The sequence below is a fragment of the Globicephala melas genome, chromosome 15 (genome assembly GCF_963455315.2).
Source record: "Globicephala melas chromosome 15, mGloMel1.2, whole genome shotgun sequence".
Lineage (NCBI taxonomy): Eukaryota > Metazoa > Chordata > Mammalia > Artiodactyla > Delphinidae > Globicephala > Globicephala melas.
In genome coordinates, this window is record NC_083328.1 from 62,652,584 (window position 1) to 62,675,897 (window position 23,314).

The 23,314-nt window shown below is 55.4% G+C and overlaps 2 protein-coding genes across 8 annotated transcripts in view; one reads left to right on the top strand and one right to left on the bottom strand.

Moving 5' to 3' along the window:
* The window catches only part of MYH7B (myosin heavy chain 7B), a 40,563-nt gene extending 34,044 nt beyond the window's left edge, over positions 1-6,519 (top strand). For 3 of the 6 annotated variants that reach the window (XM_060285191.2, XM_060285190.2, XM_070043746.1), the window contains 17 exons: positions 490-666; positions 753-898; positions 1,217-1,307; positions 1,385-1,774; positions 2,447-2,573; positions 2,661-2,779; positions 2,870-3,066; positions 3,191-3,540; positions 3,664-3,788; positions 3,883-3,998; positions 4,445-4,841; positions 4,915-5,040; positions 5,125-5,295; positions 5,387-5,491; positions 5,574-5,669; positions 6,124-6,261; positions 6,337-6,519. In XM_060285191.2, coding sequence (XP_060141174.1) covers positions 490-666; positions 753-898; positions 1,217-1,307; positions 1,385-1,774; positions 2,447-2,573; positions 2,661-2,779; positions 2,870-3,066; positions 3,191-3,540; positions 3,664-3,788; positions 3,883-3,998; positions 4,445-4,841; positions 4,915-5,040; positions 5,125-5,295; positions 5,387-5,491; positions 5,574-5,669; positions 6,124-6,261; positions 6,337-6,348 — 2,883 coding nt within the window. In that variant the 3' untranslated portion in view covers positions 6,349-6,519. The remainder of the gene's footprint in view (positions 1-489; positions 667-752; positions 899-1,216; positions 1,308-1,384; positions 1,775-2,446; positions 2,574-2,660; positions 2,780-2,869; positions 3,067-3,190; positions 3,541-3,663; positions 3,789-3,882; positions 3,999-4,444; positions 4,842-4,914; positions 5,041-5,124; positions 5,296-5,386; positions 5,492-5,573; positions 5,670-6,123; positions 6,262-6,336) is intronic. The other 3 variants (XM_060285194.1, XM_060285196.1, XM_060285197.1) reach the window with 2 other exon arrangements.
* A 42-nt stretch (positions 6,520-6,561) lies between these two features.
* TRPC4AP (transient receptor potential cation channel subfamily C member 4 associated protein) overlaps positions 6,562-23,314 on the bottom strand; it is a 79,591-nt gene continuing 62,838 nt past the window's right edge. Inside the window, exons 9-19 of one of the 2 annotated variants that reach the window (XM_060285199.1) lie at positions 20,844-20,986; positions 17,817-17,948; positions 15,665-15,723; positions 13,987-14,088; positions 12,721-12,804; positions 11,574-11,664; positions 10,359-10,499; positions 9,654-9,762; positions 8,924-9,036; positions 7,706-7,912; positions 6,562-7,501 (exon numbers count right to left, since the gene is read on the bottom strand). In XM_060285199.1, the coding sequence (XP_060141182.1) occupies positions 7,364-7,501; positions 7,706-7,912; positions 8,924-9,036; positions 9,654-9,762; positions 10,359-10,499; positions 11,574-11,664; positions 12,721-12,804; positions 13,987-14,088; positions 15,665-15,723; positions 17,817-17,948; positions 20,844-20,986 (1,319 nt within the window). In that variant the 3' untranslated portion in view covers positions 6,562-7,363. Of the gene's footprint in view, positions 7,502-7,705; positions 7,913-8,923; positions 9,037-9,653; positions 9,763-10,358; positions 10,500-11,573; positions 11,665-12,720; positions 12,805-13,986; positions 14,089-15,664; positions 15,724-17,816; positions 17,949-20,843; positions 21,011-23,314 lie in introns of both variants that reach the window. The other variant, XM_060285198.1, reaches the window with a different exon arrangement.

Consider the following 23,314-nt stretch of genomic DNA (forward strand, 5'->3'; position numbering starts at 1 on the left):
GTAGGTACTCAGCAAATGCTAGTGATTGTCATCCACCAGCTCCATGTCCCCTGGGTGCCTTCCCTCACTGAACCCTCCCAAGAGCCCAGGTGGTTCAAAGACTCGGGGTATTGACTCCCTCATACAGGAGGGGAAAGTGGGCCTCAGCAGGGTAAGCCGCTTACTCGGGTTCTCACAGGTGCTCCCCGAGGAAGGCAGGACTAGGAAACAGCTGCTTAAACACCTGTGCATCCCCAAAATAGCTGGTGTCTGTTGATCTCTCACTCTGGGCCGGACACTGTGCACAGGGCTTTGTGAGCATTTGCTCATTAATCCCTCGAGGAGGGTGCTATAATCACCCCTTAAGGGTGAAGAAGTTGAGGCTCAGAATGAAGTGACTCGCCCGAGGTTCCCTGGCTCGAAGGGGACGGTTGCTGTGACATGGTGTGGCGGCTGCTCAGACCAGAGTGCGGGGGAGGCATCCTCGTGGTGACCTTGGCCCTGACACAGGTGAAGAACCTGATGGAGGAGATGGTGGCGCTGGAGGAGTCAGTGGCCCGGCTGACGAAGGAGAAGAAGGCCTTGCAGGAGGCCCACCAGCAGGCCCTGGGCGACCTGCAGGCTGAGGAGGACCGTGTGAGCGCACTGGCCAAGGCCAAGGCCCGCCTGGAGCAGCAGGTGGAAGACGTAAGTCGGGGCCACGGCAGCGGCTGTGTGCTGGGGCCAGGACAGCCGGGACGGTGCGGAGCCCACTCACCCCGTCCTGCCCACAGCTGGAGTGCTCCCTGGAGCAAGAGAAGAAGCTGCGCATGGACATGGAGCGGGCCAAACGCAAGCTCGAGGGTGACCTGAAACTGACGCAGGAGTCGGTGACGGATGCTGCCCAGGACAAGCAGCAGCTGGAGGAGAAGCTCCAGAAGTAGGTGTGGTGGGGGGGCCTCAGCCCCGACCTCCTGGCCACAGGGGGCTTCCTGAACCTGCACCCCGCTTCTCACCCACCTGGACTCTAGTCGGTTCTGCATCACAGCAGAGGTTGAACCCTAGGGTGTAGGGGGTCACCAAGGGCCACGATCTAGGGCCGGGCCTTGAGAGGGAACACAGGGATGAGGTCACTTAGGGCTGCTCCGGGTGAGGTGCCTCAGTCAGCGAGTGTGCTGGGGGCGGGTACGGAGGGGCCCCAGGCAGGTGGATGGGAGTTAGGCCCTGGGCCGGCTCATGCCCACCCTGTGACCTCCAGAAAGGACTCCGAGCTGAGTCAGCTGAACCTTCGAGTGGAGGACGAGCAGCTCCTTGGGGCCCAGCTGCAGAAGAAGATCAAGGAGCTGCAGGTGTGCGGGGGATGGGGGTGGGCGGAAACCTGGGTCGGAGGCCTTCAGAGGTGACACTGCCGCCTGCGCATCCCCAGTCTCGGGCGGAGGCGCTGGAAGAGGAGCTGGAGGCCGAGCGGTCGGCCCGGGCCCGCGTGGAGAAGCAGCGGGCAGAAGCAGCCCGGGAGCTGGCGGAGCTGAGCGAGCGGCTGGAGGAGGTGGGCGGCGCGTCCACGGGGCAGCGCGAGGGCTGCCGGAAGCACGAGGCCGAGCTGGGGCGGCTGAGGCGGGAACTGGAGGAGGCGGCCCTGCGGCACGAGGCCACAGTGGCTGCGCTGCGGCGCAAGCAGGTGGAGAGCGCGGCCGAGCTGGGCGAGCAGGCGGACAGTCTGCAACGGGCGCGACAGAAGCTGGAAAAGGAGAAGAGCGAGCTCCGCATGGAGGTGGACGATCTGGGCGCCAGCGTGGAGACTCTGGCCCGCGGCAAGGTGTCTGCCTCCTTCCTGATCCCGACCTCTGACCCGACTCTAGCAGCCTATCCTGACTGAACCCCTTCTGACTCCAGCAGCTGACCCCTGACCACCCGCTGCCAATCTGGCTCCATACTAGTCCTGGCCCTACACCCGATCGGGACCCCTGACCCATTCACCTGACACCCAGCCTGAACCCCACACCAGTCCTGACCTCAGACTCTACCTCCTAAACTCTGTGCCCTGACTCCAGGGGATTTTTGACCCAGTATCCAATTCCAACTTCTCAGTCCTTGACCTCTGATTTCTGACCTCATACCTGTCCTGACTCTGTTCCTGTCCTTAATCCCAGCACCCAACCCTGACCCCTGACCTTTGTACCACCTAAGCTTGACAGCTGACCTCTGACCAGTGTCCCCGGCCGACTTCAGACTCTAGTATCCTAACCTCACCTTGACCCACCGGCCTTGGGACTAGTACAGCCCTCTCTCACTTCTGACACTCATCTCTTAAGCCATAGTCCAGCAATAGAATCTCCGACCCTGAACGTGGGGTTCTGTTCTCCCTTTGATTCCTGGGCACGTGTCTAGCCTGCTAGTTCCCGACTCCGGGTCCCCATCTCTGACTGGCAGCCCTAGATCCTGCCCTGTGAGTCACAAACCTTTTCTGATCCCTGACCCCGGATCCCAGGCCAGTGCAGAGAAGCTGTGCCGGGCCTATGAGGATCAGCTGAGCGAGGCCAAGATCAAGGTGGAGGAGCTGCAGCGGCAACTGGCAGATGCCAGCACCCAGCAGGGGCGGCTACAAGCTGAGAGTGGTGAGGCCGGGGGCTTGGCTGGGCCACAGGGGGGCTGGGTGCTGCCCCTCACCCACCTGACCTGCCGGCTCTCCCCTTGGCCTGCAGGGAAGCTGAGCCGACTGCTGGAGGAGAAGGAGTCTCTGATTAGCCAGCTGAGCCGTGGGAAGGCCTTGGCCACCCAGAGCCTGGAGGAACTGCGGCGGCAGCTGGAGGAGGAGAGCAAGGTGGGCCAGCCATTAGCTGCCACAGAGCAGGCGGCGTGGGCACAGGGCCACTGGCCCGGCCCGATGCTGAGGTCACTGGGCTCTCTGCAGGCCAAGAGCATGCTGGCCCATGCCGTGCAGGCTTCGCGGCATGACTGTGACCTCCTGCGGGAGCAGCACGAGGAGGAGGCCGAAGCCCAGGCCGAGCTGCAGCGGCTGCTGTCCAAGGCCAACGCCGAGGTGGCCCAGTGGAGGAGCAAGTACGAGGCAGATGCCATCCAGAGGACCGAGGAACTGGAGGAGGCCAAGTGAGTGCCTTGCGGGCCAGGCCGTCACCACACAGGGACGGCGCCTGCACCTCGAGCTGTCAGGGGTGAGGGGAGATGCAGGGCTCAGCTACGCATCCAGATCCTGTCTGCTCCCGTGGCCTAGAAAGAAGCTGGCACTGCGGCTGCAGGAGGCAGAGGCGGGGGTAGAGGCCGCTCATGCCAAGTGCTCGTCGCTGGAGAAGGCCAAGCTGCGGCTGCAGACAGAGTCGGAGGACGTGACCCTGGAGCTGGAGCGGGCGACCTCGGCGGCCGCGGCGCTGGACAAGAAGCAGCGGCACTTGGAGCGGGCGCTGGAGGAGCGGCGGCGGCAGGAGGAGGAGATGCAGCGGGAGCTGGAGGCGGCCCAGAGGGAGGCCCGCAGCCTGGGCACGGAGCTCTTCCGGCTGAGGCACAGCCACGAGGAGGCTCTCGAGGCCCTGGAGACGCTCAAGCGGGAGAACAAGAACCTGCAGGGTACGACCCACCCCAGGGTCAGAGCCGCTCTGGGGTCACTGGGAGTCCCTCAGGGTCACACAGGGTGAGGCGGTTGGAGCATGAGCCGTGGGGTGGCCCCTCAGTGCCCTGTCCACTCTGCAGAGGAGATCAGTGACCTCACAGACCAGGTCAGCCTCAGCGGGAAGAGCATCCAGGAGCTGGAGAAAGCCAAGAAGGCACTGGAAGGGGAGAAGAGCGAGCTCCAGGCTGCGCTGGAGGAGGCCGAGGTCAGGGGCGGGGTGGACACTGACCCGCTGCTCCCTGGCCTCCCCTCTCAACACACACGGCCCCACCACCATACTATCTGCTCTGTATCCCCAGGGGGCCCTGGAGCTGGAGGAGACCAAGACTCTGCGGACCCAGCTGGAGCTTTCCCAGGTCAAGGCTGAGGTGGACCGGAAACTGGTGGAGAAAGACGAGGAGTGCACTGACCTGAGGTGCGGGGCCGGGCTGTCCCTCCTCCCCGGGCCGACAGCCTCTCCCATCCCAACCACCTGAGAGCAGAAGGGCAGGTGATGTTGGCTGAGCCCCACTGTGCGGGGGACTGGCACAGACACCTAATGCCCCCATACCCACGACCCTCTCAGGTGGGGACTATCGTCCACAGTTTGGAGGTGAACCTCGGAGAGGCCAGAGGACTTGCCCAAGGTTACACAGTGGGGGTAGAGCCAGAGTTCAGTCCCTGTCTGTCTGCTCTGGGGCCTCACTCTTGCCTGTGAAATTGCTCTGATGGGCAGCAGGCAGGCAGACACAAGGGGCTTGAAACCGGGGAGAGATCAGTCACTTATTCCCCAACTGGCTTCACGTCTCCAGTGTTCCCTGCGTGTCTGTAAGCAAGTCCCTCGCAGGCCACGACCCCTCCTTTCATCCCTCCTAACTACAGGCGCAACCACCAGCGGGCAGTGGAGTCCCTGCAGGCCTCCTTGGATGCAGAGACTCGGGCCCGCAACGAGGCGCTACGGCTCAAGAAGAAGATGGAGGGCGATCTCAACGACCTGGAGCTACAGCTGGGCCACGCCACCCGCCAGGCCACGGAGGCACAGGCCACCACGCGGCTGCTGCAGGCCCAACTCAAGGACGAGCAGGCGGGGCGGGATGAGGAGCAGCGGCTGGCGGCCGAGCTCCACGAGCAGGCACAGGCCCTGGAGCGGCGGGCCGCCCTGCTGGCCGCGGAGCTGGAAGAGCTGCGGGCCGCCCTGGAGCAGGCCGAGCGCAGCCGGAGGCTGGCGGAGCAGGAGCTGCTGGAGGCCACCGAGCGCCTCAGCCTCCTGCATTCGCAGGTGAGGACGGGGGTCACAGGGATGCACGGGGCGGGGGCCTGAAGGCCGACTCTAAAGCCCTGCCCCCCCTCAGAACACAGGCCTCCTGAGCCAGAAGAAGAAGTTAGAGGTGGATTTGGCCCAGCTGAGCGGGGAGGCGGAGGAGGCTGCCCAGGAAAGGCGGGAAGCCGAGGAGAAGGCCAAGAAGGCCATCACCGACGTGAGGCTGGGCCGGGACCGTGGGGGCCCCGAGCAGAGCCCGAAGGGACTTTGACCCCCGACCACGCCACCTCCTCCCGCACAGGCAGCCATGATGGCAGAGGAGCTGCAAAAGGAGCAGGACACGAGCGCACACCTGGAACAGATGAAGAAGACGCTGGAGCAGATGGTGCGGGAGCTGCAGGCCCGGCTTGAGGAGGCAGAACAAGCCGCCCTCCGTGGCGGGAAGAAGCAGGTGCAGAAGCTGGAGGCCAAGGTGTGTGCGGCCCTCCCAGTCCCTTGCCCTGCAGGGTGGGCCACCCGAGGGCAGGCTGAGGGCACCAGGCCCACTGGCTGGCTGCTCGCAGGTGCGGGAGCTGGAGGCCGAGCTCGACGCAGAACAGAAGCAGCACGCCGAGGCCCTCAAGGGGGTGCGGAAACACGAGCGCCGGGTCAAGGAGCTCGCGTACCAGGTGGGTGACCAGGTCCACCTAGGGGGGCAGCCCTGGAGCTGGCCTGGTTCGGGAAAGACCTGAATCCCCTTTGCCTGCCCAGGCCGAGGAGGACAGGAAGAACCTGGCTCGCATGCAGGACCTGGTGGACAAGCTGCAGAGCAAGGTCAAGAACTACAAACGTCAGTGTGAAGAGGCGGTGAGTGCACGGGGGTCTGAGGATGCCTGTGGTCACCCAACTTCTACAGCTGGCCCCAGGCTCTGCAGCCAGGTGGGATGCCAGCAGCCGGTCAGGCCTGCTCCATCGCTGGGCCGTGGATTCCCCCGTGTTGGCTTAGTGTGTAGGTTGGGACAGTGACCCCACTGCCCAGCGAGAAGACACGTTTCTAACAGCTCCGGCAAGACGTGAGACCTAGCTCTGTCTCTGAAGGGACCGCATGCGCCTTCCCCTTCCGGCCAGGTCTGGCACACGGGCACCTCTGGAAGGAGTGGCTCCCCCCACCCCGCTTCCTGCTGTGGGTACTGGCAAGGGGGGAGGAGGGCCGCGGGCAGTGGTGGTGGAGCAGAGGTGAGGACCCGGAGAAGCCATCCCCTTCTGGGGGTGCTGACCCTTTCAGTGACCAAAGGGTGAGCGGGCCTGCCTGTGCCCCCAGGAGCAGCAGGCCAACACTAACTTGGCCAAGTATCGCAAGGCCCAGCACGAGCTGGATGACGCGGAGGAGCGGGCGGACATGGCGGAAACCCAGGCCAACAAGCTGCGGGCGCGGACCCGGGACGCCCTGGGCCCCAAGGTGAGGAGTGGTGTGGGGCACCCACCCTGCCCTCCGCGTGGGGGGCAGCTCACCCAGGCACCCCTCTCCCCTTAGCACAAGGAGTGACACCTGAGCCCTGGGCTCTGAAGAGGGACACCTGCTGTTTGCCCCACCCTGATCCTCTCCTCTCCATCCCTGCTGGAGCCTCGCCACCCCAGGCTCTGCTACACCCTGAATAAACGCCACGTCTGCAGCTCCTACCGGTTCCTTCTCGTTCTTTGGGGTTCAGGAGGGGAGGGGAGCACGTGGTCTCATGGACAAAAGTCAGGTCCACATCAGTCATTTAAAATAAATTCTTTAATAGTCTCCATTTAATTGGTTTATTTGTTGTTAATAAATTGGCAACACACGGAGGGGCCGAGGGTATGCTCCCAGGCAGGCTCCTGCGCGGGGTGGGCTCAGGCAGGAGATGCTGCCCTGGAGCGGGGGGCCCAGGCACAGCCTCCCTGTGCTCCAAGGGATGGAAAGAGAAGGCCCCTCCCACTTCTGGGGGAACCCATGAACACAGCGGCCAATGAGCAAACAGAACCAGAGGAGCTAAAGGAAAACAAGGGAGGGAGGAAGGGAGGGACAGATGGGCAGGCTTGGGGGAAGGTAGCGTTCTCTGGTGTCCCCCACCCCTGCCCAAGGGCTCAGAAGCCTTTGCCTGGGTCCAAAGGCCAGGGCAAGCTTGGCTCACAGATTGGGGGAGGGTGCCCTTATCTCCCTCCCCACCCCAGGACTGACAGCCAAGAGACCGGGCAGGAGCTCAGACAGAGCTATTTTTAAAAGTCCCTTACCTCTGGGTGGGCCGGGACCCCAGGGTTCTGAAGGAAGGGTGGGCACAGTGTCCCTGTCCTCGTCATGGAGATCTTGAGGGAACTGAGGCTCCCCAATGACCCGGGGCCCTCAGACCCAGGGGCCAAGGGCTTCTAGACGCTCCCTCCCACCAAGCCTGTACCTGAAGACCTGGGGCAGGCGGAGAGCAGCAGGGAGGCGCGGGGTGGGGGACAGGACGGGACAGGGCAGGGCGTGAGGCACACGTACCCACGCTCACCCGCGCTGGCCCAGGCCCAGCAGCCTCCCAAGGCCTGGCCCAAGATCACTCCTCGGTGAAGTCCCTGTCTATGTCCATGTAGGGCTCCTCGATGTAGCTGACAAGGGCAGAGGGTGACTGGCGGTCCGGGTTCAACAGGATGGACACTGTCTCTTTCCAGTATGAGAAGCTGATACAGGAGCTCTGGGCAAAGAGAGAGGGGCTGGGCGGGCGCCTGGGGGACCCGGGTCGAGCCCAGCACCCCGTGGGGAGGGCCTTGGTAAGGGGACAAAGAGCTGCCTGCCACAGGGTCCAGGCGGGGACCAGGGACCCCAGATGCCCCTCCGAGGGGCCCTGGGTCTGCGTGCCCGCAGCCCGCCCGCCACCCCTCAGGGGTGGGGCACTCACGTTCTCCAGGCAGGTGCTGTCCTTGTCCTTGTGTAGGTAATGCTGCTGCCAGAAGCGCAGCAGGTTGTGGAAGTTGTTAAGCAGGAAGCCAGGGTACTTCTTGCTGTGCTCCATCCGCTGCAGCAGCCGCAGGTACAGGGGCAGCCGCTCTTTCCGTCGGGCCAGCATCAGGATCACCAGGCTGGTGTTCAGGCAGCTGACATTCTCCTGCAAGCACCAGGCCATCCAGGTCACGCACGTGCCGGCAGCCCCAGGGGCCCCGGTGGAGCGGGGGTGCCACTGGGCAGGGAGGACGGTGTCCCTGGCGGAGTCCAGGGGCCATGCACTGCACTGCCCCTGCAGAAAGCTGACAAGAGGACTGGGGAGAGGAACGATGCTGGCATCCTGGCCCAAGTGCCTTCCTGGTCCCTCACCCCACGCCCCCATCCCCACCCTGGGATGTTTCCGGTGGGAACGGTGTCATCAGTCTAGTTAGAGTCCACTCTTCCTCCAGAATCAGCTCAGGCATCGCTTCTTCCCAGGAGCTTCGATCCCTGGGGCGGCGGGGTGCACGCATCAGATGCAGGTGTCTCACTCCGCTTCACTCAGCACTAGACAGGCAGCTTCCTGAAGTGTCTCAGACTGTTTCGTTCACTGTGCATCCCCAGCCCAGGGTCTCGCCTCAGTAAACGTTAGATGAAGGAATGAAAGAACAACCTCTGAGTATTACCCCCATTTTAGAAAAGAGGGGTGTGAAGCTCGGAAAAGGGTCAGCTGCACAGTTATCTGTTGAAGGAGGTGGGAGTCAACATCAGGTCCAATCCCAAAGTCTGCACAGGAGGCTGGGCTCGGAGAGCACTGAGCTGGGATTCAGAGCTCAGCGCCCATCCTGACTCTGCCCCAAATCATCTGTGACCTTGGAGCCTTGCTCCCTCCCCAGGCCCCTTCTGTAAAATGGGGCACTGATCCTTATTGGAGAAAAGTCCTCAGAATAGCTGGGAGGGTTTCCCAGGAACCAAGGGATGGGTCTCAGGAGATGTATTGGGTTGGCCCAAAAGTTTGTTCAGTTTTAAGTAAAAAGACACATTTTTCATTTTCACCAAGAACTTTATTGAATGTATTCATTAACCAAACGAACTTTTTGGCCAACCCAACACTTCTAGGCTGAAGGTGGCTCTGGGATGAGGGTAACTGCTTCCAATTTCCCTTTCCCTGTGGCAGGTCTGCAGAGCCTCTCACCTGGGTCAGCGTCTGCACGTGGATGATATTGATGAGGCGGAAGAGGAAGGACATCTGTGTGGGCACCTGGGATATGTAGGCAAGCAGGCGGCACTCGGACAGGACCTCTGCGACTAGGGACAGAGAGGCAGAGGTGTGAGCAGCAGGTGTGGAAGCTGGTCTGCGGTCAGGCCCAGGGGCCTGACATCCAGGCTTCTAGTCAAGCCCCCCTCGGGCTCTGACTCTGAAGCTGGGAGCCCCCACTGTCAAAACAACTACAGAAAGTGCTGGCTGCAGCAGGAACAAACCTCCAGCTGCTCTGCCACCCCGGCTAAAGCCTGCGTTCTCACTAGAGCCCCTGCCAGGAGTTTGCTTCCACCTTTGCCTTCGGTCACGTTTCGGGACCGCCTCTCCCAGAGGCCCTCCCCAGTCTTCACCACGTGGGGGCCTCTCATCCCAGCCAAGTCCAGGCCAGGAGAGGAAGGATGTGTGTTGTTTTTTGCATTTTGCTGGAAACAGTTTTTTTTTCCCACCTGCCATTAAAATGTCACACATGCTCATCAGAGGAAGCATGGATGATAAAAGCAAAGCCAAGAAAATCACCCTGAGAGCCACCGCCTTGACCCCAACCACGTGGGTGTTTGGTGCAGCTACTTCCAGACATTTCTGTCTCCTTGCTAGAGGCTGGGCATTTGACACCAATCGCAGCCACACTGGACCGATTCACCTTGGCATTACGGCTTTTTCTTACCTTTCATGTCCACCTGGTTTTCGAATCGGTCCAGTGACAGAGTGACGCAGCGCACCAGCATGTTGGAGTCCACCAGCGAGCTGTTGATCTGCTTCAGGAACACCTGGAACTGGAGCGGAGGCTGGGCTGACGGGGGTGGTGGGTTCTCGGCTGGAGACAGCCAAGGCCTAGGGCGTGCAGTCACTGCAGGGGGTATCCCCGTACCCTGGCCCAGCTGTTTCCAACAGGAAGACTGAAGCTCAGACAAACCTGTGCCCTGCCCTCACCACCTAATAAGCAGTCCCAGCAAAAGAGCTCGACTCGGATCTTCTGACACTATGTCCAGTGTTTTCTGCACTGAAGGGTCTACTGTCATTTTTACTTCAACTTGTCTGAGCTGGGTTTCTGCCACACACATCCTGTGAGCCTAACACACCGGGCCCAGTCCTGCCCTTCTGGGGCTCATCATGGCACCCAGCACACTGCATCAGACCCATTTCCAAGCCCACCTGCCCACAAGCGGCTGAGACTTTCATCCCTGTGTACCCAGGGTCTAGCACAGTGCCCGGCACACAGCAAGGGCTAATGAATGTTTGTTGACAACTACCCGCTGACTCCCCAGGACTCTCCAATTTAAAACCAGCACCTGAAGACTGGGCTCCAACATAACTGTTGGACATAACTGGATGATGTGGCACACCCCACGGAACCATGGGTTAGACTTACCTTTGCATCCGTGTTGATGTATTTATTAAATCTCTTGAATGCATCAACATTAAACTTCATCAGCTCCCCCAGGAGGTCAAAGTAACTCTGGAGCACATCCCGCGACTTGCACTCACTGTCCACAATGCAGTAGAGGATGTGCTGGGGGTGGGAGAGGACAGGGTGAAGGCAGGAAGGCGGCTGATCCCAGGGACCAACAGGCACATATGGCTGCTGCCCCCAGGCTGTGCTCATCTAAGCTGCCCACCGCCAGCCTCCCCCAGCCCTGGCACATAGCTCAGACCACGTGGCATTAGCTTTGAGCAAGCATCCAGGTTGATGGAACCTGCTCCCCTGTCTAGATTCTCATCTGAGGACGCTGGTGGCTCCCAGGGCAGGGCCGGGCCTGACACACCTCACCAGGAAGTCGGGTGTGGGGGGAGGTTGGGCTGTGTAGCCATCACCTCTCTCGCTTGCCCAGGTCCGAGCTAAAGTGTCTGCAAGACGGCCAGGCTCTCCAGCTCGCAGGGAGGTGGCCGTCTCCAGAGGTAACACTGGCCACTGCCCGAGCACTGAAGCCATTCAAGTGAAGCACAGGGTTTAAGAACACGAGACACGTTTTGACCCCATGGTTTGTCTTTATGTTAATAAAAGAAGAAGTTCACACTAAAGTCAGTGAACTTTTATCAAGAACATAAAGCAATTTATTAACTCCTTGAGAAGGTTTTCTATGACAGTTAAACTGTTTCCTTTTTCATTTTTATTTTCTTGAAGTTGTATATACCAATTTGGATCAGTTCTTTTCCTTATGGATTTTTATAACAATGCATGGGTCAGTTTCTTATTTGTATCCTTTTTTTTACCCAATTGTAGCTTTGGACATTTTGCCCTACCTCCCTTCGTAAATTTTGCTTTTTCTGGAGGCCATTTTTCAAGAAAGGGAAATGAACTTTTAGTCAGCAGCAAAATATCCTCAGGGTCAAAAGGCCTTGCTGAGCAACTTTACAGACTCCTGTAATCCTCCATGGCCACCCCCAGATCCCTCAGTCACCCGTTAGGCACCCATGGGGAACCCAGAGTTGACAGCTATGGGGAAGTACCAGGGCGATCTGCACTGGCATTTTATGATAAAGAGATCTGGTCTGCTCTGCCAGCTGTCTAGGTCTCAGGACAGGAAAGCAACACATGGGGCTGGGGAGAGGGACACCCGACACCCTGGCTCCTCCGGGCCATTACCTCCAGAAGGCCTCGCTTCAGCAGGAACATCTGGTCTGCATAGGAGGTGGTCCCTCGGAGGAAACTCTCCACAGCCCGGGCTTGCCAAAACCTGCGACCCAAATGTTGACCCCTGGCCCAGGTGGCTAAGGCTGCCCTCTTCTGGCCCATGTTCTATTCACCAAGGGGCTGGGAGATGTCTGCTGCCTTTTCATTTATCCAACAGACATTTACTGAACGTCTATCTACTAGGCATCGGGGACACATCAAGGGTCCCCATCCTCAGGGATCTGATGGCTCAGGGGGGAACAGTCCTCCATGTGGTTCGTCTGGAAGGAGCTGTGTCTTGGAGAAGGCAGCATCTAGGATCAAAGGGCTGGCCCCGTGAATCACGTGTGAAAACACACTCTAGCCTCTGCCCCTTCAGAGGAACAGGAGGACATGGAAGCGAGGGGCCGGGAATGCATGAGGGAACCCGACAGACGTGTGGACAGACCACCGAGCTCACTTCTGATGGGCTGTCCTAGAGAAGAGGTGGCTGATGTTGACTGAGTGGCCCTGGAGGGTAGAGCTGGGATCCATAAGGGGACATCAGGACAAAGCAGGCTGAGCTGACAGGGGACCCTAGGGGATGGAGCCTACTGACAGCTCACACCCACCCTGATGGAATGCCTCCCTCACCTGCTACTGCTGTCTGCAGCCTTTAAGACTCAACTTAGATGAGTCTAAGGAACTGAGGTGCCCTCCCTGTCCGCACCCACCCCACCAGGCTTTCCTTTGCTCCCACGGCTCCCGGGGCAGGTCCTGGCTCCGAGCCTTTCCACACTGCAACCCTCACACAGGTTTCTTTTCATGCTTGTTTCTCACAACCCAGGCAACTCCATGTGGGCAGGGGCTGTAGCTCCCATTTCTCCCCCACCTGTCCAGCACCAGCACAGAACAGGTGCTTGGTGAATGCTTGGTCAATTCTTGAAACACACTGGTGGCACGCAGCAGAAGCTAGTGAGTACGTGCTGAGTCAACACAAGGGAGACGGCAAACTCCCTCTCCCTGACAGTAACCAGATGTCCGGGGTAGAAGCTGGTGACTAAAGAAGGTCATTCTAACAGCTAAAGAAACACTTGGCTCCTGGGCCCTCAGGAGTGGCAGGTGCGTGTCCCAGATCTACCTGAAAGATGACTCAGCTGGCTCCTTCTTCATGACCTGCAGCAGACGAGTTAATAAGCCCCTCTTCCCATCACACACCAAACTCCTGAAATAAAATACACAGGGACATATTGGGGGCAGATCTGAGAGGCTGACAGGGGCCAAATTCCACTTGGCCGAAGGACTGTGTCTTGGGGCCCTGGGGTTGGGTGTCTCTGCTGGGGTAGGTGGGTAAAAAAGCATGGTGACATTTCCAAACCTACAGGATGTCCTCCTGCTCTACCTGGGTCCAGAGCACCCTAAGGACTCCTGCAGTCTCACAACTGAATAGCCAAGTGCATTCTCACTACATCTCAGGGCAGCTTTTCCTGCCCAAACTCACTGACAAGTGATCAGAGGCCAAAAACACAACCAGAGTCACACAGGGCTCAGACCTGCTGGAGAGAGGGCTGCTTACAACAAAAGTGGGTTTGAAATACCATGACAGAGTCTAGCAGATGGCGCAAAGTCCGTGCCAACAGGGTGAGGCAGGGAGTACCCTGGGCCCCAGGTTCAGCTCCAGCTGGCCTTGGACAAGTACCTGAGGCTCTGGGCCTCCGCTTCCTGGTCTAGGAAGCAAAGACAGTAAGTGAGGAAATGACTCAGGTTGCATTATCGGGGAGAGAGGGCCAAGCAGGCAGGGACTCTAGGTCCTTAAACTCCCCCTTCAAATAGAGCAGCTCTACTATTCACCCACTACAGGTGTTAGGGTGGGACTATATTCACTTTCATTTGAACAAAGATTTCTGCTACTTTAAAAGTAAAAACAAACAAACAAACAAAATAGGCTGGAGAATTACAACTCCTGTTGCTGGATACAGTCCTCCCTCCCTCCCCTGACCCCTGTGAGCCTGTGACTTCCCTGCTCCGCTCTAGAAAGTGAGGCAAGTATAACCCAGCTAATGGGACTTGGCAGAGGGCAGGAAAGGAGCATGTCAATGAAGCTGGGTGACAAGGGAGACAGCAGAGTATATATGACCTGTGGGAGGTGACCCGAGCCCCTGCTCCCCAGTCTGTAAAGTGGAGGTGACGACGGCACTTCCCTCCAAGGGCTGCTGCGGGGCTCCAATGAGATAATGCAGGTGACGGGAGGACAGTGCCTGGCACACAGGAGCCCTCAAGACACTGTAGCTACACGTGAGTGAGAAAGGACAAGTACACACACCTGTGTGCACCCATCTGGGAGCCCTGGGACACGCAGGAAACCAGGGTGGGCTGTGGGCCACAGATGCACCCCAGCCGTGCTCACCTGTCAGTGTTGAGGACGGCTTCCACCTCGGGGATGTTGGCCTTGAGAGAGATGGCGCTGAGTTCATTCAGCTCTTGGTTGTTGAGCAGTAGATACTTGTTCCTGAAATAAATGTGTTGGAGGTGGTAAAGGACAGGAACTGTGGCTGCCGCATCAACACTGGGCTAGTGCCCTGCCCATTTGCTGTGGAGGGAATCCGAGAAGCCCCGGGGTACCCGCCCCCAACGCCACTTACCCCGAGCCAGCATTCTGTGGCAGGGCATGCAGCCCACTGCTCTCAGGCTGTGGGAGTCTCCCTGGCCCCAACGCCCACCCTCTGCCTGCCACGTCCACTAATGAGGCCCCTTTCCTTAGCATCTCTAGGCCTTTCTTTTGCCACTGAACATTTCTATTTAATTTCTCAAAGGCACTTCCAACTCAGTGATGTCCAAATCAAACTCATCATTTTACTCAAGACTGGCCCTGTTCCAACATTCCCACCAGGAGGCCTGAGTTGGCTGTGATACTCCCTCCCTCCTTTCCCTTTCACATCCAGGCCTCTCGCCACCCAAGTCATGTGGACAGAACCAGCTTCCTAAATGGTCTCCCCACAGGAGTCACTCCCACATACAGCACCCAGAATAATCTTCAGATAACTGGAATCTGATCATGTCACTCCCATGAAAAATGCTCCCACATTTTCGCACTGCTTTAGAATATATAAAATCCAAGCCTGAGAACATGACCCATCAGATTTAAGAATCTGATGAAAGCTAGGGGCTCAATTCTTCAGGAAAAAAAGGACACGTTCAGAACACATTGGTGCCGTTTTTCAGGGCTGACATACTTGCTGGAGCTTGAGGCCTTCAGACAGAGAACCTCTCAGAGAGGATGATCAACATGATCCAGACAAAAGCTGCAAAGTGAAGGCCCCTGAGGTCACATGTGTCCCCAGGCACGTCCTGTCAGCTTATACAATATTTGAAACGAATATAAACCAGCACTTAAAAATCAGGACTTTTCACATAAATCTTAATTTCTGGCTTTCCTTGGGGGAAAAACTCAGAAGCTATGCAACACTGGGCCTTGTTTCCTGTACACCAACAGCTGCTAAGAGCTGAGCAGTGGCTGCCTGTGTTCCAGCTCACCAAGGTCTCACCAACGCCAAGGTCAGCTGCCATTTACCCCTCCCCTGCACTTTCCTTATAGCAGAGAATCATTCTCCAATACATCCTCCACCAAACGTTGGACAGTAAAAATAAGAGGGCAGAGTGTGTTTCAAGGAAAACAGGGGAGAGTACATCTCTTTGTAAAGGTGAAGAATATTCCATCTGCTCAACATGCCAATACTCAGCCCACTTTGGCCATCTGAGGTTCCTGCTGGCCCCTGCAAATAGCCAAGCTCCTGGCTCAGAGGGACAGACGGCTGAGAGCTGTATTGACCCCAAGGGTAATAAGGGGGCAGCAACTTCCGCACTCACTTCCAAGGTGGCTGTGGGGCAAGAGGAAACTCAGTGTAGGGCCTGACATAAAGGATGGGCTGCACAAATGGCAGCCCTGATCATGGAAGTGCAGCCCCATGCGGTTGCCCTGAGGTGAGAACGACGCCCAGGTCCTCCTGAGCCGAAGTGAGCGGTTAGACAAAGGGAGAAGAAAAGACAACGAAACAACTCTCCTCCCAGGGATGGCTCGTACTTACTCATGGTGGTCGCTGAAACTCTGGAGGAGCCTCAAAAACTGAATCTTCAAGGTGATGTCCTAAAATACATGTGCATCCTCGATGTTAAAACCACAGTCACAATGTTCCAAAAGAAAACAAAAGGCTCTGGTGACAGCCTGGATGTCACTCTGCTTCTCTGAGCCCCTGTCCTCGTGCACAGTGAGGACTTCTCTTTAGTCAGAAAACCCTTTGTCCACATCTGGCCAACAGGAGATTCAGCTAATGTAGACCCTTCCTGTTAAAAACACCCCAACATAACTGGATAAAAAATAACTGAAATTGGGCTTCTCCGGTGGCACAGTGGTTGGGAATCCACCTGACAATGCAGGGGACATGGGTTCGAGCCCTGGTCCGGGATGATCTCACAAGCTGTGAGACAATTGGGCCCACGCACCATAGCTACTAAGCCTGTGGTCTAGAGCCTGTGAGCCGCAACTGCTGAAGCCCGTGCACCTAGAGCCTGTGCTCCACAACGGGGGAGGTCACCGCAGTGAGAGGCCCGCGCACTGCAGGCCTCTGCTCACCGCAACTAGAGAAAGGCCCGTGGTCAGCAATGAAGACCGAATGCAGCCAAAAATAAAATAAATTAATTTTTTTAAAAAAGTCTTTAAAAAAATAACTGAAATTATTTTAAATGTGAGGCTAAGTTCATAGGAAATTCCACTAGAATCAGAAATGAAAGGACCGAGTTCAGAGCAGCGAGCAGAAGAGCTGATGGTGGCAACTCCGGGTGGGTGGAGAAGTGGAAATGAGACTTATTCGGGCCAGGGCTTGGGTTTCAATGCTCTGCAGGGACCAGACAGAACCTTGGGCCCATGGAAAGCCTGCAGAATGTAAACATTTGGTGAAAAAAGGGTTAGAAAAACCCCACCTACCAGCCCAGGGAGCTGGTAAATAAGCCTGTCTCTGCCAGGGTGCTGCTGGTGGTGGAGGGGAGCCCCCAGGTCCCCAGGAGGACCCTGGGCTCATACTACCAGAGTGGGAGGGCAGACACTCAAAATGAAACCTTGCCCTGGGATGCTGTGCCCCCTGAAGTACCTGGCAGACAAAAGCCAAATGTTCTATAGGACTACTTCCAGGGCCCAGGCTACACAGGTACTCACAGGGAAAACAAGCTCCCCCTCCCCCGAAGGTGACCTTCTACAAACAGTACAGAACACAAGGCAACACTCCACCCCGAGGCGAGTCTGAAGACTCAGACACAAGTAGCTCCCCATGAGCAATCCAAAAAATACCATAAAAAAGTATGTTATGAATGATTAAAGAGGTAAAATTAAAGACAGAAAATGCAACAGAAGAACAAAATATTAACATAATGAATAAAAGACCACGTAGCTTTTGACAAAGATCCAGACAAAATGTCTAGAAATGCAGAATATATTCACTTGAAATTAACTTAAATGGATGTGCTGAAAGGTAAATCTGACAAAGCCAAGGAGAAAAACAGTAAACTGGAAGATTCGGCACTGAGGAAAGTCCCCAGAATGCAGCTTAGAGACCAGGGAGGACCCGTGTCACTGGGCCTGGTGGCCGTGTGGCACTTTCCCCCTCATGCTGAGAGCCGATGATCTTTCTTTTGCAAGAAACAGAGGCTCAGAGATTCAGTGACTTGTTCAAGCTCTCCCAAAAAGCTGAGTGGCACAACAGGGCTCCTGACTCCCAGTTCAGTGCTCTCTAGGGCACCGTGAGAAAGACCGAGCAAAGGTGAGCCCTTGACCCTTAAAAAAGAGAAAACCTCCTAAAGCCCTTTTTGGAGGCAGACCACTGGCGTGGTTCTGGAAGGCAAACCTACTATCAGTGGGTGTAAATTACAATGGGATAGAGAACAGAATGAGGAAAAACTTGCTGTTCCGTAGCAGAGAGGGTAGCCCTGTCTGGAGGAAAGTGAGTGCCCTGCCCAGAGGTGAACAAGGGAAGGCTGGCTGGAGGGCCTCAAAAGGGATTTCTGGATAGGTGAAGGGTGGGGGTTAGATCCTTCCCCAAGGTGGCTTCCAATTATGGGGTTACACAGGCTATGACTTTCAGTTTCTGCTCTACTCTCAAAGAATGAAATTTCAAAGGGCCAACAGCAGTTCTTGAAACAACTACTTCTGGCAAGCAAAGCCCATCTGTCACCAGGGTCCCTGCTCACCGGGCTACAGTCACAGTTCTGGTTGTGACCGTGGAGGACAAGGGCAGATGCTGAATGCTTCCTCCAAATCAGTTTGTCAAACAAATTGTTCAGCCCAGGGATCAGCTTGAACTCCGCAATCATTCTGTGAACCTGGATGGGGCAGGAAGGCAAAAGCATTAAGACAAATGTGCTGTGAAGGCCTATCAAAGCCTGGGCAGGTAGGTACCATGAGGCTTCAGGACGAAGAAAGCATTGCTGAGGCTTAAAGAAAACAGCCACACTTACTCTACCCTCACCACCACTCCCACCACGCACAAACATACTTTTAAACTCTCTAGAAGGAGACATTAATAACTGGTAAAATTAGATGCTTCATGGGAGAACCCTGAATGTTCAGGATCAGAGGGGAGAAAGGCTTCACTTATACTCATTTACACCTTTTAATACAGAACTATGTGAATTACTGACCTATTAAAATAATTTTTTACATAACATAAAACAAAACTATTACTACTTTTCAGGGCTGTTGTAAGGATAAAGTCAGAAAACATGTCTAGTCCAGAGCACAGCCCCAGTACTTACTAATTCCCATTTTACAGAGGAAAGGAAAGTTTAGCAGGACCGATGTGGCCAAGGCAGGGGTGGAAATGTCACCCTAACTCAGGTGTTCTGATCTGAAAGCCTGTCCCTTCCCCGTCCACCACAGGCTGGTGTTTATCTTGGGAGACCAGAACTTGACAGTGCTGTGACTCTGGGCAACATTCTTCTTTAAGCCTGAGTCCCTTGATGGAAAATGAGGGCTGATGAAGCTATTGAAAGGGCTGAATGAGGTAATGTGAGGGAAGCTCAGCGCCTGACTTACAGGAAGCGCTGGAAAAAATGACTGTTGTATTGATTATTTTCATTAGCACCAGAGGGATGGAACTTATGACATTTGGTGAGCATTTCCAGTCTAGTGATTTCAACTTAGCCAAGACTGGTCAGAGAACCTGGCCCAAGTGCACAATAATAAGGTCACTCCAAGGAGGAGCCTTCTGGGGGACCTGGCCGGGGAAACTGTTCCCCCTGCTGTCCTGGTCTAGGCGGGGTCTGTGAATCCATGTTCCCACAGTGCCTAGCACACAGTAGGAACTCAGTTAATGCTGACTGTGCAAATGAGGACACACCAGCATAACACTGGTTCTCAGGAAGGCAGGGTTCTGAGGCCAGCTGATGGTTCCTCCCAAGGAAGTGGAGGCTGTTATCACAGTTTAACTAAAGACCACAATGATTCATAGAAACTTGGTAACAGGAAGGCTCAGAGAGCAGGGAACTGCCATGGTGAGGGGACAGAAAGAAGAGTCAGGGCAGCAGAGTTTAAATCCTGGCTCTCACGATGCCTGAGATGACTGAGAGCAGGGCCCTTTTTGTATCTTTGTTTTCACAAGCATCAAGTGGGGTAGAGGTCACCACCTGCTGTATAACTTACCAAATAACCTCAAATTCAAATATGAATGACGATGAAAGTGCCTCAAAAAAGAAAAAGCACTCAACACAGGTAAGATATTGTGACTAATATCTTTTATAAGAAATATATTCCATATTAAAGGAAGGAGTCCCAGTGCTGTGGACATCAGGGCAGGATCTCATCCAGCGTCCTGGTTTTAAATGCCAACCACAGGGTGACGACGCCCAAAGTTATACCTCCAGGCCTCTCCTCTCCCCTAACTCCAGGTGCAGGTAAGCCAAGTGCCAATTCTAACAGACACCTAAACCTAACTTGTTCAAACTGAACTCCTCCCCTTCCTCCCTTCAGACGTCTGCCCCACCAGTCCTTACCCACCAGTCTTAACCATGTCAATACATGGCAAACCATTCCTCCCACCTGCTTGGAAAGAGGTAAGGAAGTTACCTTTAACTCCTCTCCCCTTATGTCCACATCTAACCTATCAGCAAATCTTACCTGTTCTACCTTCAAAACAGATCCAGAATGCAAGCACCTCTCACCACTCCTGCCACAAACATGCTGGTCCTAGCTACTGTGAGCTCTTTCACACAGCAGCCAGAGGATGGCTTCCCATTTCACTCAGAGTATAAACACAAGAGCCCTTAAATGGCCTATGAAAGCCCAATGCGACCTGGCCCCCGCGTGACCCCTCAGCCCACCTCTCCTCGCTGCTGGTTCCTGTCCATCCCCCAGCTTCCCTACTGTTCCACCAACCCACCAGGCAGGCTCGCACCCACTTCCCATCTGGGCCTGCTCCCTCTACCTGGCAGGCCGTCTTGAGGGTTAGCAGTCCTGGCTTCCTCGCTTTCTTCAGGACGCTGCCGGGCCAGATGTCATCTTTCAGCCAGTCTTTTCCCTGCTGCCCTCTCTAAAATTGCTCCTCACTTGTAAACTTGTGATAACTGCACCCACCTCACAGAGAGCTGTGTGAGAGTACAGTCCCTAACTCAAAAAGGTGCTCAAGGACTGCTGAGCTCCCAGCTCCCGCTTCCCTTAGCCCACCCCTCCCCCCAGGCCTCGTTTCACCGCTAGGAGAATGCGCAGGGAGCACGAGTGGGCCACTTATGCATCTTGAGGAGTGCTGCATACTTCTAGAGCCCTCCCCCTCCTCCCTGCTCCTACCTCCTGGAACTGCTTCAAGGTTCAAGGAACCTCAGCATGGCTGGACCCCCCGCAGTTGCCTGGTTTTCATAACTTGACACAGTTCCGACCCACCACCCCAAGTCCCCATCAGCCTGGCAACTCCTCCAGTGCACCTACAGGGCAGACACCCACCCTTTACTCTGCACATTAACAAGGTCAGATAACATGGCTAAGCCGCCCACTCCTGCCCGGGGCACCAATGCTCTGTCTAGAAATGATGCCCACAGCAAGGTACAGTGGAAAGACTATGAGCCCCGGAATCAGACTGGTTTCCTGATGTGTAAAACAGGGACAAGGGAGCCAACCCCTCGCTTTGCTGGCCAGAGACAGAGGCATTGTGAGGGGCAGCCTAACAGGTGCCTGGGAAGTGTCTGCCCGCGGCTCCTCCTGCTCTGAGACGTGGCGGAAGGGCCCACCTGGTTTCGCTGGCGCCCCATCAGCAACACGCAGAGGACATAGAGCACTTCCAGTTTGTACATGATCTCATGCATGATCTTCATTGACTGAGGCAGCTGGGTCCTAGGTGAAGTGTGAGGCAGGCCATTTTCCTCCGAAGCCCCTGGAGGAGGGAGCACAATGGAGGCTGAGACAGCCACCAGGAGAGAGGGTTCAATCACTGCTCGTGAGGAAACACGTTTCTGCCCCTCAAACCTGCTCTGAACAGACCTGAGGTAACAGAGCCATCAGACTGGGCCCTGAGTCCGTGACAGAGACTTTGAAAGCCACAAAACTCTCTCCAGGCCACCGGGTTCAGGGAAGCTTAGAAACTTAGGAACATGGACTCTGCAATTGTATCCCATCAGCTTTTAACACCCAGCAAAAATACTCTGACACAGCCAACCCAGTAATCTGATCCATGCCCTGCCCCCAAATCCCTTCTCCTGCCACCGCCGGACCCACCGCGCCCACCCCGAGAAAGTGCCCAGACACATGTCCAGCAGCAAACTGTGTCAAATTCTCTTCAGGTCACAAAGGACTCTTAAGTACCTGGTCCCTCTGCTTAGATGCCACAAGGGGGCACTGCTGAAGGACTAAAATGGATGCTTTTTGAAGATTTTTTTCCCTCCTGTTTTTCAAACAGTCATGGAAAGTTTCCTAAGGCAGACGAGGCATCACAATCGATACTAGTGATACAGATACTATCTGTACAGATGATACAGATAATATACAGATATTATCTACTAGCAGGTTTTCATTTTACCCTATTTCATTATTAGTGACAACAGCAAAAGCTACGTAATATTCATGGACACAATATGTGTCAGGCATTGGGTTTCGGGCTTTAGGTAAACCATCTCATTTCCTCTACTACCCAGTTAACAAAAAAGTCTCAGTGGGTCACGCAGGCTGCAGTGGAGGGTACTCTCGGGAATGGGGCAGAGCAAAGGGATGAAGACTGAGGGCGGGCTGTGGAATGACAACTTGCTGGCTGTGTGACCCTGAGCAAGTCACCTCCTCGTCAGGCTTTCAAGTGCTCTGTAAACGGGAAGAAAAGCAGTGCTGCAGCGATCGGCTGGAGCTCCTGTGAGGAGTGAAGGAGGACACAAGAGAGCCCAGCACCTGATTCTTGGGAAGCCTCACTCTTAGGTCCCTATTATTTTAAAAGGTCAGAGTCAGGAGACCTTAGGATTTACTTCCCCTTAGTTTTCCTCATCTTTAAGGTGAAAGGATGAATCAGTAACTACTAAGGTCCTTTTAAGTTCCTATTGGAACTGTTGCCCTAGAGGCCTTTTGAAAAGGCCAGCAAGTCTATGTGGTACAGAGCAGTGGTCATGAGATATATTCGGGTGAGGCACATGCAGTTATGATTTCTGTACGGGGATATCATGACCTAAAAACCTAACTTACTCCACCCTACAGACTTAGAACTATTTTTTCCAGCCATGTTACATCACTAATATAAAAGCTGAAAGATGACCAGCTGCTGAACGAAGCATGACAGAGAGGCAGTGCAGCACAGTGGTTAAGGACTCGGAGCCAGACTGCTGGGTGGCTTTGGGGAAGTCTGTTGATGTGTCTATGCTTCAGTATCCATCCTCATCTGTAAAACAGAAATAATGGCAACAGTACCTATCTCTTACCAACGTTGCAAAGATTAAATGATTTAATATGTTGAAAGTGCTTAAAAAATGCAGGGCACACGTACCCAACATACAAGTATGTGTTAAACAGAAGTAGAAAACGAACTCTGAGTTTTTGCTAATGCTTGCTTGCTATATGTTTTCTTCCTTTTAATCTGCAAGCTCTTAATGGCAATGAAAGTGACAGCCAGCAAAGACTAAGAAAAGTTTACTGGAAAAAATCTAATTGAGAAAATTCTATCTATTCACATATCTTTTCTTGCATGTTGGGAGGAAAACCATAATTACTCAATTTATGTGTTGGGACTCCTTGGCCCCGCTCCCAGAACACTTTAAGAGTCAACTGATTTGTAAAGAGAATCTGAAGAGCTATCACGCAGAATCGCGCCTCTGCTGCACACCTGCCATGTAGCCTCCAGCGCCTCAGCGTCCTCATCACCTAGCTTGGGGGTCTGGGGGGGACTGCGGGAGAGGACGTCTGTGGAAGGAGCAGGGGCGGCGGATGGCACATGAGCCCTCCTCAGTAATGAACGTCTGTGGAGAAAGAGAGATGCAGGCAGCCTGGACTCTGCCGAGTCACTGCCAACTTTTGGTGCCTGGTTTGCAAAGGCCTGACAAAAAACTCTCTGGGATAAATATTTTCACGAATCACAGTCCTGAAAGCAATGGCCAGAGCTTAGTAACAACGTGATTCCCAAGGATGAGGATAGAAAAACTAGTTTAAGAGGCCTGTGCTTCCCTCCAAATCTCTTCAGCTCCACAATACTGATTAAAGTGGTACCACCCTCCATATATCTGTACTGTAC